Genomic DNA, 14381 nt, shown 5'->3' with positions numbered 1-14381 from the left:
CAACAATACCCAGTGTGAGCTTGTGTTACATATCAATTAAGGGCTGTTTGAAGGTAAATCACCAGCGTATGTACTGTCCCACCAAGTAACTTCGCATGTACATGAGTCATGAACTGCGTGTGTGTACCTGCACATGTGTGTGTACCTGTGTGCGTGTATGTATTTGCACATGTGTGTGTACCTGCTTGCGTGTGTGTACCTTTGTATACTTGCACATGTGTGTAGCTGCATGTGTGTACCTGCATACGTGTGTGTGTGTACGCGCGTGTGTGTGTACGTACCTGCATGCATGTGTGTACCTGCACGTGTATGTGTACCTGCATGCATGTGTGTACCTGCATATGTGTATGTGTGTGTGTACATGCGTGTGTGTGTGTGTGTGAGAGTATGGAACGTAGTGGAGGGATGCCTCCTCTTCATGCTTGACTGTGTTTGCTCCGGAAAAGCTGGTATAATGGCCCGTAATTTGCGGTCAGCGGTGAACCAAAGGCGTTCGCTGCTGGCCCAGAAGTAAGCTTCCCACAAAGATCTCGCTATCTCTGTGGCGACAACTTTGGCTTTTCCGACGTTCAGTTGAGATCAGTGTAAGTTAGTGGGGAATCCCAAACGCGAGCTGCTGTGACGTCAACAAGCTGTCTAAGCAGCCAATCAGAATGCAGAATTCTCACAGGCAGTGAATTGGGAAGTGAGTAAGCTCCTTTGATTCTAACTTTTTAAAAATGTTAGAGAGAAACACAAAGATTGGGGCTCCCACACATGGAAAAGGCAAACTGAAATAAAGGGGAATAACATTTTAAAGAAAATTATTATTTTTTTAATTTCCCCGGATACTGCAAACTCCTTATTCTGAATGCTGCAGCCATTTCCCCACAGGGTGGGTGGCAGAATGTGGTTGGTGTAACACCCAGCAGGCACTGGAATGTGCCACTCTCAGAGGCCCGGGAGCAGTCCATCTGCCCATAACCATCTTGTCCAAGAGAGAACATGTAAAACAGGAAAAAGGAGGAGCCTAAAAAGGGAAGAAGAGGAAAATAAAATCTGTGGAAAAATGTTAAATGTTACTTCAGCATAAATCTGGAGAACTATTGTTTTGTAATGGAGAAAATTGTGAAATTAAATTTAGGAAAGACAAAGACAGATTCCTTGTCACGGTGCTTTGTGAAAACGCATTCAGTCCCAGAAAATCTATTTAATTCACACAACTAAATGACAACAGCTGAAATTCTCTCCATTACCAGCTCCAGTCTAGATTTCTGTTTTCAAATATTGCCCGAAGGAATGATTCTGCAATGCAGATTTCTTGGAAGATGCTACCAGTCAGCTTCTTATGCTTTGCTTATTCATTTGATTTGTCTCACAAGCTTTGCAAATTGGTTCATTAAAAATGTAAAGAAAACACCATCTGTCTGGCAGAATTCAGGCTTGCCATTAACAAGATTTTAATAGATAAATAATACATACAGATAGTCTAACCAAGTTAAACCAGTGATATTTTATATCTATTTACCTGTTACAAAAATAAATAAAGACTTGCACTTATATAGCGCCTTTCACTACCACTGGACTTCTCAAAGCACTTTACAGCCAATTAAGTCACTGTTGTAATGTAGGAAACACAGCAGCCAATTTACACATAGCAAGTTCCCGCAAACAGCAATGTGATAATGACCAGATAATCTGTATTTTTGTTACGTTGATTGAGGGATAAATATTGGCCAGGACACTGGGGATAACTCCCCTGTTCTTCTTCAAAATAGTGCCATGGAATCTTTTAGGTCCACTTGAGAGAGCTGATGGAGCCTCAGTTTAAAGTCTCATCCGAAAGACGGCACCTCCAACAGTGCAGCGCTCCCTCAGCACTGCAGTCAGCTTAGATTTTTTTGTGCTACAAGTTCCTGGAGTGGGACTTGAACCCACAACCTTCTGACTCGGAGGCACTGAGTCACAGCTGACACTAAAATGCAGCTTACAGTAAAATGTTGTGGAACTTGTGTGTGAAATGTCTTTTTTCTCTAATTCCTTGCAACAAATCTAATGTTAAAGATCAAGGGTAGTAATACTGAAAGAATGTTACTGCAGTTAATTAAATACCGTGTACGCTCTTCTTACCTGGTGGTTACCTGCTCTTTATCATGTCTTCATTCTGGCCTTGAAATTTGTCATCTCCTAGCACGTTGCTTGTCATATTTCTCTTTTCTAAACTACTTGGTGAATATTTATTTTGGGATGTAGTGAGTGAATCATTGAGATATTATTCCAAAATATTGTTAAAAAAATAATGAAGTTATGTTAATTGTCCATCCCCTAATATTAAGTGAAGAGCAGTTGAGTTTGGAAACGATGCAAAGTATTTGACTATGATTCATCCATTGACTGTTATTCGGAGCAATCATAATTTTATATATATATATTTTAATATTTTGCCAATATTTCTGATTGTCAATTTAATTTAACAAAAACTGATTACTCTTGAAAATAAAATCAACTTTGCAGTGCGAACCATGTAAAAGGGATTGCGATGGGAAAGAAGTGAAAAAAGATCGATTTATGGCACAAAGTGACAGATTGGACACATTTGACTAAATAGAGCCAGTGGGGTAGGCGTTTGTCTTGGGCAGCAGCTCAAAAAGAGCGGTATCGAATCGGCCACTTGTTCTCCTCCCCACCTGATATCAAGGCCCAACACTTGTGGCCCTTTTCCCAACCCCATCAACTTTGGCAGGGCAGCAGTGGAGGCCAGGATTTCCCCAGTGGAATGTTTGCTGGGTCCCCATTTTGGATATGGACAATCAGTGTGTGGAACAGTGGCAGTGGGCCCATGAGCAATTATTGAGCGGTACAGTAGGGCAAAGGCCCAGTGCGCAAAAGCTGTCATTAGCAAGAGGTTGAAATTGCATTATTTAATAACGAGGCACCATTTGTTGGAAGCATTAAAAAGTCTTCTATGTGTGGTGGCTTACATTTTATGAGCTTTTGCAAATGTATATTCCGGTTTGATCCAAGAGCAGCCTCGTAATAGCATAGGACAGCTCTGAAATTGTCTTGCACACAGTAAGTAGTAACAGATGTAATTGCAGTAGTAGAAGTACACCTTTCAAAGCCATCTATCTGATGGAATAGCCAGCTGGACAACTTGTCGAAAATGATAAGAATAAGTGTCAGAATACAGAATGTTTTGCAGCTTGTTACATAATGTCCATGATTAAGAATCCAGTTCAGTTGATGCTCAGAGGAGGCTGCAGGCTGGCATAATGAATACTCTTCCTGTGTTCTCCATTGACAGTTCCCTCGGGGCAAGAGCTAACTGAGCTGTTAACTTTGCCGGATCAAGCACCGCAGATTGTGACGAAGCTGATTGAGGCCTTGGAGAAGCAAGGTATGGTTTTTAAGAATTCTCCCAGTTATTCTGTCCCGAGCACAAATGCAGGCATACACTAGCATGTACACAAAGATGTGCATGCAGGTCATTCTCGAAGTATGAGACCTTCAGTTTTTATATCAGAGTCAAATCGCCATGGATTCAAGCACCATGCCAAGGCTTGAGCACATAAACTAGCTCAGGGTTCAGCACTGAAGGAGCCCATCAAGTGATGCCCTTGTGTCTGTTAAGATGGACATTAAAGATCCGTGGCACTTATTCAAAGTATAGTAGAGTGTTCTCCCGATACCACCAAAAATATATTATTCATCTCATGATCATTGCTGCCATTGATGCTTTTGAGACCTTGCTGTCATTCAGCCACGTAACAAGTGATTTCACTCAAATTAATTCACTGCATGTTTGGTATATTTCTGAGGATGTGATAAGTTACTGTCTCTCTCTCCATCCCTCTCCCCCTCTCTCTCTCTCCATCTCTCTCCTCCTCCATCTCTTTCCCACTCTCTCTCAGCATTTCTCTCCCCCTCTCTCTTTCTTCATCTCTCCCCCCTCTCTCTTTCTCCATTCCTCTCCCCCTCTCTCTTTCTCCATCTCTCTCCCCTTCTCTCTTTCTCCATCCCTCTCTCTTTCTTCATCTCTCTCCCCCTCTCTTTCTCCATCTCTCTCCCCCTCTCTCTTTCTCCATCTCTCACCTATTCTCTCTCTTTTATAATATATACACACACATACGCACAAGATCTTTTTTTACTTTTCCATTAATTTTCTCCCCTTCTCTCCTCACCCTCCTGCAGTTCACCCTTGTTGAACATAGGCAGTGCCGGCAGCCCATTTAATTAACTGCATCAAAGCCGAACCCAATGCAATCTTCATGCAATGTTAACAATTACACACCGTATAGCAGGGTCACTGGATCGTGATCGGGTGCAGGGACCCTACCATGGGTTTTTCACTTTACTGGCTTCAATGGCCCTCTGTGAACTAAATATGTGCAATCTAGATCTAGGTAGGTGCAAACTAACGTTACAAAGCTGTCTGTGTTTTGACATTCATCACCACTAGTCAATGAGGTGGTAACAAGAGGGAAAAAGTTACAAATTAACGGTAGAGTTTAGAAAAAACAACCTCAAAATTACTGGGAGTCTACTGTGTTGACACGTGTGGTAGAGCAGAACCCCCAGCTACCCCAGCCCAGGACAGAGACATGGGGGCCAAAATTTCCCCCGAGTTTTTAAAGGCCGTTACTGCCTCTAACGGGGTTGTAAGGCCTTACCGACCGGGGGCAGGTGGAGAGTGCGACCCATTCGCAATTTCCCCTGGGTCGGGGGCGGCGGAAAGGGGTTTCCGCTGCATCCTGACTTTCTGGCACACCCGGCGCTTTAACGTCTTGTCGGTCGCATGCCGAACCCTTTTCCGCCCTGCTGGGGAAATTGGCCCACGGGAGTGTGGCCGCCACCGGTCAGTGCCACTGACAGCTTCGCGCGGCGGGAATCTGTCAGTGGCTGGATGATGCGGCCGCGCTTAAAGGGGAGGGCGCTCCGCCGCGGCCACCATTTTCTTTTAATTGTTGGCTAACTCAGCAGTCAGCCCGATAATGGCGGCTGCAGGTTCAGCCGGGCCATCAACAGGCAGCCCAGCACCCTCTCTTGGGTGCCGGGTAGCTGGCCTGGCCGAATCCTTCCCTGGTGGCCCAGTGGGTGTCACGGGGGCCCTTTAACTGAAAGGGAGGGACGTTGCTACGTGGAGCACGACGCGGCACCTCCGTGTCACGCTGACATCATCACGGACACGCTGATGTGGTCAGCGCTGAGGTGATGGTCACCGGCCTGCTCCTGACCCAAATCCACCCCGTACCGCCTCAAACAGCGCCCCATAGTGCTGGGAGTATCACAGATAAAGAGCCGAAAATTCCGCCTCCACCACCTGCCGAGTGGTAAAAATTCAAGAATTTGAATTATCCGCCCGAAATGGGGCAGAGGGCAATTTCTGCCCCCCACCCCCACCCCGGCTCAGTGTAAAATCCTGGTGATGAGAGGGCCGAAAATGTCTCTTTCTATAAGAGCTGTGACCGCCTCAAAGACTCACCGCTTGGTCAGCGAGGAGGGGCCGCCGCTTTGTAAATTGCCCTCCTTAATTTTTGGAGCGGTGTACGGGAATGCCCCACCCATTTTCCCTCCACGCCAAGTATGCGCCGACCCCTTGCCGACCGCCGGCAACCCGCTTTCCGACCCCCGCGGGAAATTGCCCCGCGGGAGCGGTACCATTGCTGGTCGGTGCCACTGACAGGTTTCCCCGGCGGGCAGCGCATCTGCCCTTAAAGGGGAGGTCGCCCTGCGGCGACTCCATTTTATTTTTTATTGTTGGCCGACTGCCAGGTCGGGCCGACAATCATGCCCGCGGATTTGGCCGAGCCACCAACAGGCAGCCTGGCACCCCCTCTTGGGTGACGGGCCACTGGCCCGGCTAAAACCCACCGTGGTGACCCAGTGGACCTAACCGTAAACTTTGCAGTGGCCCTCCCCTTTAACTGAAGAGGAGGGATATTATGACGCATCAGCGTGACGCTGTTGACTTAGAGCGATGGCCATTCCATACGCCCGCACTTCTGCCCTACTCCAAGAAAAAGAACAAACAGCTGAATTTTGACGAATTGTCCGCCCCATGCATTGGGGCGAACAGAACACTTAAATAACGATAGGTGCGCCACATTTGGGGCGGAGAGCAATTTTTGCCCCGCGGTCATTTACATTTACAGTCTGCTGGTGCCTGCAAGGGCATATCACACATTCTCCCCAGGCTGGTTTGATCTCCCCTTCTCATGCAGCAACCCAAAGCCAGCCGGCTGAAATCCCTCGGGCCCAAAGGAGCTAAAAAAAAAACACTTTTCTGTAGTCTTTAGTTCCAAAACAAGCAATTTACCTCCAGACAGAATAATCAATCATCTCTTTGTCTACCGAAGGTTTGGGGCATTTCAGAAGGCCTCAAAGAGACTGCGTCCATCTCTAACCTGTGTGAATTCTGCTGAAGCCTTTCAAGAGTGTAAAGGATAGAATTTCCCGGGAAAGCCCATGGAACTCCCCCAACATGCACTGTTAAAGTCGAGATGGCCAGGTGGAAGGCATGCCCAGATTTTAAAAGGCCGGGGCAAACAGAGCGGAATGCCAGCATGACCAGGTTTTGCCCAAATTCCACACCTCCCAGCAGCAGTCAAGCTTTCTGCCCTCTTTGGTCCCAGACTAACACTTTACACAGAGCAGGGTTAGAATTCGGAGTTATCAGCCACAAACTGCTGAGTTCATAAGTTCTCTTCAAAAGGAATTTGATGATTGCTGGTAAAAGCGGAATATTAAAAGGAATGGGGAGCAAGCAAGGGACTGGGATTGGTCAAGGTGGCTCATATGGAGAAAAACACTAGCACAGGTGGGCCAAATGGCCTGTTTCTGTGCTGTAACAATATGATCCATTGGGCACATGCCTGCGTTTGCAGCAATTGTGAGTCCTGTCAGGTTCCCCGAATGCTGTTCAGAATGGACAATAAGAATACGTGTAGCAGTGCTCCTTTCTGATGTGACCTCTCACGCAGTCATCCCTGCAGGAGGGTAAATTGTGAAGTATTGGTGGAGTGTGGTACACTCAATGTATTACTTTAACCTTCTGCTGTGACCTTCTGCTGCAGGCAATAGATGTGAGGATTTTCTTCCCATTGTCTCCATTTCTCTGCTCTCTGACAGCCTAAGTATCACTCCCAGGCTACCCACCTCCCCCCCCCCCCCCCCCGCCCCCGGCCCTCCGGTTCTCTGATAGCCAAAATATCACTCCCAGGCTACCGCCAACCAGCCCCCCCCCCCCCCCCCGGCTTGCTGGGATGTCTTTGAACTGGAGGTAGTGTTAAGGCTAGTGTTAAATCCAAGGAAGAGGCATATAAATTGGCCAGAAAAAGCAGCAATCCTGAGGACTGGGAGAAATTTAGAATTCAGCAGAGGAGAACAAGGGGTTTAATTAAGAGGGGGGAAATACAGTACGAGAAGAAGCTTGCCGGGAACATAAAAACTGACTGCAAAATCTTCTATAGATATGTGAAGATAAACAGATTAGTGAAGACAAACATAGGTCCCTTGCAGTCAGATTCAGGTGAATTTATGATGGGGAACAAAGAAATGGCAGACCAATTGAACAAATACTTTGGTTCTGTCTTCACGAAGGAAGACACAAATAACCTTCTGGAAGTACTAGGGGACCGAGGCTCTAGTGAGAAGGAGGAACTGAAGGAAATCCTTATTAGGCGGGAAATTGTGTTAGGGAAATTGATGGGATTGAAGGCCGATAAATCCACAGGGCCTGACAGTCTGCATCCCAGAGTACTTAAGGAAGTGGCCATAGAAATAGTGGATGCATTGGTCTATTGCCTCTGGATCAGTTCCTATGGACTGGAGGGTAGCTAGTGTAACACCACTTTTTAAAAAGGGAGGGAGAGAAAAAGCGGGTAATTATAGATTGGTTAGCCTGACATTAGTAGTGGGGAAAATGTTGGAATCAATTATTAAGGATGAAATAGCAGCACATTTGGAAAGCAGTTACAGGATCAGTCCAAGTCAGCATGGATTTATGAAGGGGACATCATGCTTGACAAATCTTCTGGAATTTTTTGAGGATGTAACTAGTACAGTGGACAAGGGAGAACCAGTGGATGTGGTGTATTTGGACTTTCAAAAGGCTTTTGACAAGGTCCCACACAAGAGATTGGTGTGCAAAATCAAAGCACATGGTATTGGGGGTAATATGCTGACGTGGATAGAGAACTGGTTGGCAGACAGGAAGCAGAGAGTCGGGATAAACGGGTCCTTTTCAAAATGGCAGGCAGTGACTAGTGGAGTGCCGCAGGGCTCAGTGCTGGGACCCCAGCTCTTTACAATATACATCAATGATTTAGATGAAGGAATTGAGAGTAATATCTCCAAGTTTGCAGATGACACTAAACTGGGTGGCGGTATGAGCTGTGAGGGGGATGCTAAGAGGCTGCAGGGTGACTTGGACAGGTTAGGTGAGTGGGCAAATGCATGGCAGATGCAGTATAATGTGGATAAATGTGAGGTTATCCACTTTGGGGGCCAAAACACGAAGACAGAATATTATCTGAATGGCAGCAGATTAGGAAAAGGGGAGGTGCAACGAGACCTTAGTGTCATGGTTCATCAGTCATTGAAAGTTGGCATACAGGTACAGCAGGTGGTGAAGAAGACAAATGGTATGTTAGCCTTCATAGCTGGGGGATTTGACTATAGGAACAGGGAGGTCTTACTGCAGTTGTACAGGGCCTTGGGGAGGCCACACCTGGAATATTGTGTTCAGTTTTGGTCTCCTAATCTGAGGAAGGATGTTCTTGCTATTGAGGGAGTGCAGCGAAGGTTCACCAGACTGATTCCCGGGATGGCTGGACTGACATATGAGGAGAGACTGGATCAACTGGGCTTTTATACATTGGAGTTTAGAAGGATGAGAGGGGATCTCATAGAAACATACAAGATTCTGACGGAATGGGACAGGTTAGATGCAGGTAGAATGTTCCCGATGTTGGGGAAGTCCAGAACCAGGGGACACAGTCTTAGGATGAGGGGTAGGCCATTTAGGACTGAGATGAGGAGAAACTTCTTCACTCAGAGAGTTGTTAACCTGTGGAATTCCCTGCCGCAGAGAGTTGTTGATGTCAGTTCATTGCATATATTCAAGAGGGAGTTAGATATGGCCCTTACGGCTAAGGGGATCAAGGGATATGGAGAGAAAGCAGGAAAGGGGTACTGAGGGAATGATCAGCCATGATCTTATTGAATGGTGGTGCAGGCTCAAAGGGCTGAATGGCCTACTCCTGCACCTATTTTCTATGTTTCTATGTAAACATGGAGTAGAGGGTAGCAACATGTTTGTGGGGGTTCTATTGGAGAGTGGAGGTACCATGCCAAGGGGTTAGCTCATATCTCAATTTTTCGCAGTTTGCTTGGGTTCTGGTGGAAGTGTTAAATTTGGAGATAAAGGGCCCAACTTTCCCCAGGAGTTGCTCCTTTTTTTTTTTGGAGCAACTTGATTTTTCTGGACTTTTTAATTGCAATTCTGGCCATTTAATTTGCGCCAGTGTAAGTGAGTTAGTTAGGTTTTTTTTAGTTCAGTTTTTTTTTTCAAAAGGGGGCGTTCCCAGCCACTTACCCCTGTTTTCGGTGTTTCGCCAGCAAATAGTTGCTCCAAACTAACTTAGGCCAGCGTATGTTGCCACTTCTGTCTGCACAGGAAAACCTTACCTAGAGTTAAGGAATCAGCGCAAGTAACTACATTTAAGCACCAAGCACCAAACAAAGCACAAAAAATAATAAGCAATTAATTAACACACAAAATAGAAGGAACCCTGCACCTAAAGCACCAAAATCAATCAGTAAATAACAAATAAAAAATAGAAGTCCTACCTTAGGGAACGCAGCGGGCCACCAATGAGGGTGCCCATTCGGCCAGGGCTAGGGACGGCGTGCTTCGGACTCCTCCCACACAGCCTGCAGTGCGTACTCACAGATTCAGCCTGCCAGGAGCTACTGCACATGCGCGCAGACTCTAGCGCGCATGTGCAGAGGTCCCGGCACTGTTTTCAGCATCAGGACCTGGCTCCGCCCCCAATCGTTTGGGCCACGCTGCGCCACGCCCGAAGAGAGGCTGGGGAGCGGCCAGAATACGAAGGATTTTTTTCGGCACGCTTGGAGGTGGACAAAAATGGCGCACCTCGGGTGAGGGCGCCAGAAAAACAGGTTAGGGAAACTCAAGCCCCATGAGAACTAATCTTGTTGGGTGGATGGAATTTGTTTACCAGCTGTTAAAAGGGAATAATCAGGCCCTTGTCAAGCAGATGACCTGGCATTCCTCTGGGCTACTCTTCTGTAGTGTTTAATGGTCCTCTTCTGCCTCATTTTCTGAAAGAGAGTTTCATTGTAGAATTGGGAGGCCCTCTCTGCCTCCAGCAGCCCTTTTATAAATGATATGTATGCTTATCACTGTAATAAATCACACATGGCCCATGCTGGAGCTGACCACCTTGTGACCTTTAGTTTTAATGTAAACTCCAAAAGTGAGCACTGCAGGGGGAGCCTGCTATATATAGGGAGGCAGCACGAGGTGCAGTAATGTGTGCCTCCCGGGCTTTCCCCATCTGTTGGCTATTACATGTAATTACATGGTACAGTGCATGGTACAGAGCATGGCTGCAAATACATCACAACACTTCCCCCCCACCCCCCGCCCCCCCCCCAAGTCATAAATGCAGTTTACAGGTCGAGCCTGACCGGGGGTCTGCGCTCTCAGGTTGAGCGTCTGAGTTGGACGCTGGGTGTGGGCGGCTTGACCGGTGTCGCTGTCTTGCGGTGCTGCGGCTCTGGTCAGACTGTCCGGTCCGATGGGTTCTGTCTCTTGGTGAACTGCTGGTTCTGTTGCTTGTGGTTGGAAGTCGATGTCACTGTAGTCATCCAGCGGTTCTGGATCATCGGTGAACCTCAATTTGGTTTGATCGATGTGCTTCTTGCAGGCTTGGCCATGAGTGTGTCTTGCCACGAATACCCTACTCCCCTCTTTAGCTACGACAGTGCCTGCGAGCCACATGGGGCCCATAGCAAAGTTCAGCACGAACACAGGGTCATTGACATTGATGCAACGTGTTACAGAGTTGTGGTCATGATATGTACATTGCTTGAGACGTCAGTTTTCGACAATCTCACTTAAAACTGGGTGCACAAGGGACAACCTTATTTTGAGGGTCCTCTTCATAAAGAGTTCGACGGGCGGAACCCCTGTGAGTGAGTGGAGCCTCGTCCAATATGCAAGCAGCACGCGAGACAGACGGGTCTGCAAGGGGCCTTCCGTGACTTGCTGCATGCCCTGCTTTATGATCTGTACTGCCCGTTCAGCTTGGCCATTGGAGGTTGGTTTGAATGGGGCCGACCCGACATGCTTTATGCCGTTACAGCATGTAAATTCACGAAATTCGTAAAGCATGGTCTATTGTCACTAACAAGGACGTCGAGCAGGCCATGGATGGCGATCATTGTCCGAAGGCTCTCTATTGTGGCGGTGGATGTGCTGGACGACATTATAACACATTCGATCCATTTAGAATAAGCATCAATTACAAATAGGAACATTTTTCCTAGAAAAGGACCCACGTAGTCTACGTGGATGCGGGACCAGGGTTTGGAGGGCCAGGACCACAGGCTCAGGGGGGCTTCCTGGGTGCGTTGCTGAATTGCGCACACGTGTTGCACCGGCTTACGCACAACTCTAAGTCTGCGTCTATGCCGGGCCACCACAAGTGCGATCTCGCAATGGCTTTCATCATTACGATGCTGGGGTGTGAGCTATGGAGATCCTTAACAAATAAATCTCTGCCCTTCTTGGGCAGGATTACGCGATTTCCCCACAAAATGCAGTCGGCCTGGACGGATAACTCGTCCTTGCGCCAGTGAAATGGCTTAAAATCACCATGCATCTCTCCACACGTGGTTGCCCAGTTTCCACTTAATATACAGTTTTTCACCTGGGACAGCAGTGGGTCTTGGCTGGTCCAGATTCTTATCGAGTGACGAGTGACCCTTCGCCCTCAAAGGCTTCCATGGCCGTGACCGGTTCCGCGGGCTGCTCCGCTTCCCCCTCGGTGGTGGCGAGCGGGAGCTGGCTGAGCGCATCTGCGCAGTTATTGGTGCCTGGTCTGTGACAGATCGTGTAGTCGTAAGCGGACAATGTTAATGCCCACCTCTGAATGCGAGCTGAGGCATTGGTATTAATGCCTTTGCTCTCAGAGAATAACGACATGAGTGGCTTGTGGTCGTTTTTTAGTTCGAACCACCGACCAAATAGGTACTGGTGCATCTTTTTTACTGCATACACACAAGCTAGGGCCTCCTTCTCGACCGTGCTGTACCCCCTTTCAGCCTTGGAAAGGCTGCGGGACGCATACGCTACAGATTGGTGCTTACCCGACACATTCACTTGCTGAAGCACACACCCAATCCCGTAGGATGATGCATCGCACGCTAAAACAAGTTGTCTACAGGGATCATACAGCGCCAGTAGTTTGTTTGAGTACAATAAGTTTTTGGCCTTCTCGAAGGCAGTTTCTTGATTTTTACCCCAGACCAAGTCATTACCTTTACGGAACAGTACATGTAATGGTTCAAGCAAAGTGCTCAGCCCAGGCAGAAAGTTACCAAAGTAGTTCAGTAGTCCTAGGAACGAGCGCAGCTCCGTCGTGTTGCGTGGTCTCGGGGCCTTCTGGATCACTTCCGTCTTGGAGTCTGAGGGTCTGATGCCATCTGCTGCGATTCTTCTTTCCAGGAATTCCACCTCTGGTGCCAAGGAGACACAGTTGGTTTGTTTCAATCTTAGATCTACTCGATTTAGTCATCGGTGTCGTGTCCGGTGATCAAGATGTCGTCTTGGAAGACGACCGTTCCCGGGACAGATTTCAGCAGGCTCTCCATGTTTCGTTGGAAGATCGCAGCATCTGAACCAATCCCGAAGGGGCACCGGTTGTATACAAACAGCCCCTTGTGTGTGTTTATGCACGTCAGCTTCTTGGACAATTCCGCCAGCTCCTGGGTCCTGTACGCCGAGGTGAAGTCCAATTTCGAAAACAACTTTCCGCCCAACAGGATCGCGAACAGACCCTCCGCCTTCGGTAGCGGGTACTGGTCCTGTAACGATACTTGGTTTATGGTTACTTTGTACTCTCCACAGATTCTAATTGTCCCATCACTTTTAAGAATGGGGACAGTGGGACTGGTTCAGTCATTAAATTCCACCAACGATATGATGCCTTTGCGCTGAAGCCGATCTGACTCGACTTCTACTTTCTCCCACATCATGTAAGGGACCGCTCTAGCCTTGTGGTGAATGGGTCTTGTGTCTGAGTTGAGGTGAATTCTCACCTTGGCCCCTGTGAAGCTGCCAATGCCAGGCTGGAACAGTGATGGAAACTTGTCTAAGACCTGCGTACACGTGGCTTTCTCCACCGACGATAATGCTTTTACATCGCCCCATTTCCAGTTAAAATTCCGTAGCCAGCTTCTGCCAAGCAGCGTGGGCCCGTTACAGGGAACAATCCATAGTGGCAATTTATGCACTGAACCATCATACAGCAACTGAACCATTGCACTTCCGAGGACCGGGATAATCTCTTTAGTGTAGCTGCGCAGCTTTGCGTCGATCGGGCTCAGCTTGGGCCTGTGTGCCTTGTTTGCCCATAACTTCTCGAAGGCCTTCTGGCTCTTGATCGATTGGCTCGCACCCGTGTCCAGTTCCATCGGGACCGGTATGCCGTTCAGTTTAATGTTCATCGTAATAGGGGACTCTTGTTGGTAAAGGTGTGCACTTCATGCACGTGGATACCATGTACCTCTTCCTCCTCGGTCATCTCTGCGCGATCCTCAGGATCTACGCTTGATCTCCCATCCTCCGCTACGTATCGAGTTGTAACACATTTATACATTCATTGGACGTGTCCCATCATTGAGCAATTCTTGCAGACATATTGTTTCAAACTGCACTGGCTTGCGTGATAAGCCTCTCCACAGCGCCAACAGCTTGCTGATGGACTTGCATTCACAGGTACTGATCTCTTCCCATTAGTCTGTTGTTGTGGTGAGTGAATCATCTCAGGTTGAGCAGAGGTCACATTAGCCCAGCTGGGGGCACTTCTCCTGTCTGCCGCCGAATTTAGCTTATTCACAGTGTTTGGCCCCGGGTGATTCTGAAGTTGTGAGTAGTGTAGCTTTGTTTCTTCCTCTCTGGCCATGTATGCCTGAGCAATTAGGGTGGCTTTGGCTAGGTCCAAGTCTTCCTCTGCTAGCAATTTGTGGAAAATCCCTTCGTGCCCAATTCCCAAAACAAAGAAGTCTCTTAACATTTCTTCAAGAACTGTCCCAAATTTGCATGGCCCAGCAAGACGCCTTAGCTCAGCGATGAACGCTGCCATGTCTTGGCC

General features: G+C 47.8%; 1 protein-coding gene across 1 annotated transcript in view; it reads left to right on the top strand.

Moving 5' to 3' along the window:
- The window catches only part of pik3r3b (phosphoinositide-3-kinase, regulatory subunit 3b (gamma)), a 743508-nt gene that overhangs the window by 225917 nt on the left and 503210 nt on the right, over positions 1-14381 (top strand). The window contains exon 3 of the mRNA XM_070886838.1: positions 3284-3376. Coding sequence (XP_070742939.1) covers positions 3284-3376 — 93 coding nt within the window. The remainder of the gene's footprint in view (positions 1-3283; positions 3377-14381) is intronic.

This window comes from Pristiophorus japonicus, chromosome 8 (assembly GCF_044704955.1).
Source record: "Pristiophorus japonicus isolate sPriJap1 chromosome 8, sPriJap1.hap1, whole genome shotgun sequence".
NCBI lineage: Eukaryota > Metazoa > Chordata > Chondrichthyes > Pristiophoridae > Pristiophorus > Pristiophorus japonicus.
Note: the sequence above shows the minus strand (reverse complement) of the source record. Positions and strands in the feature narration are given on the sequence as shown.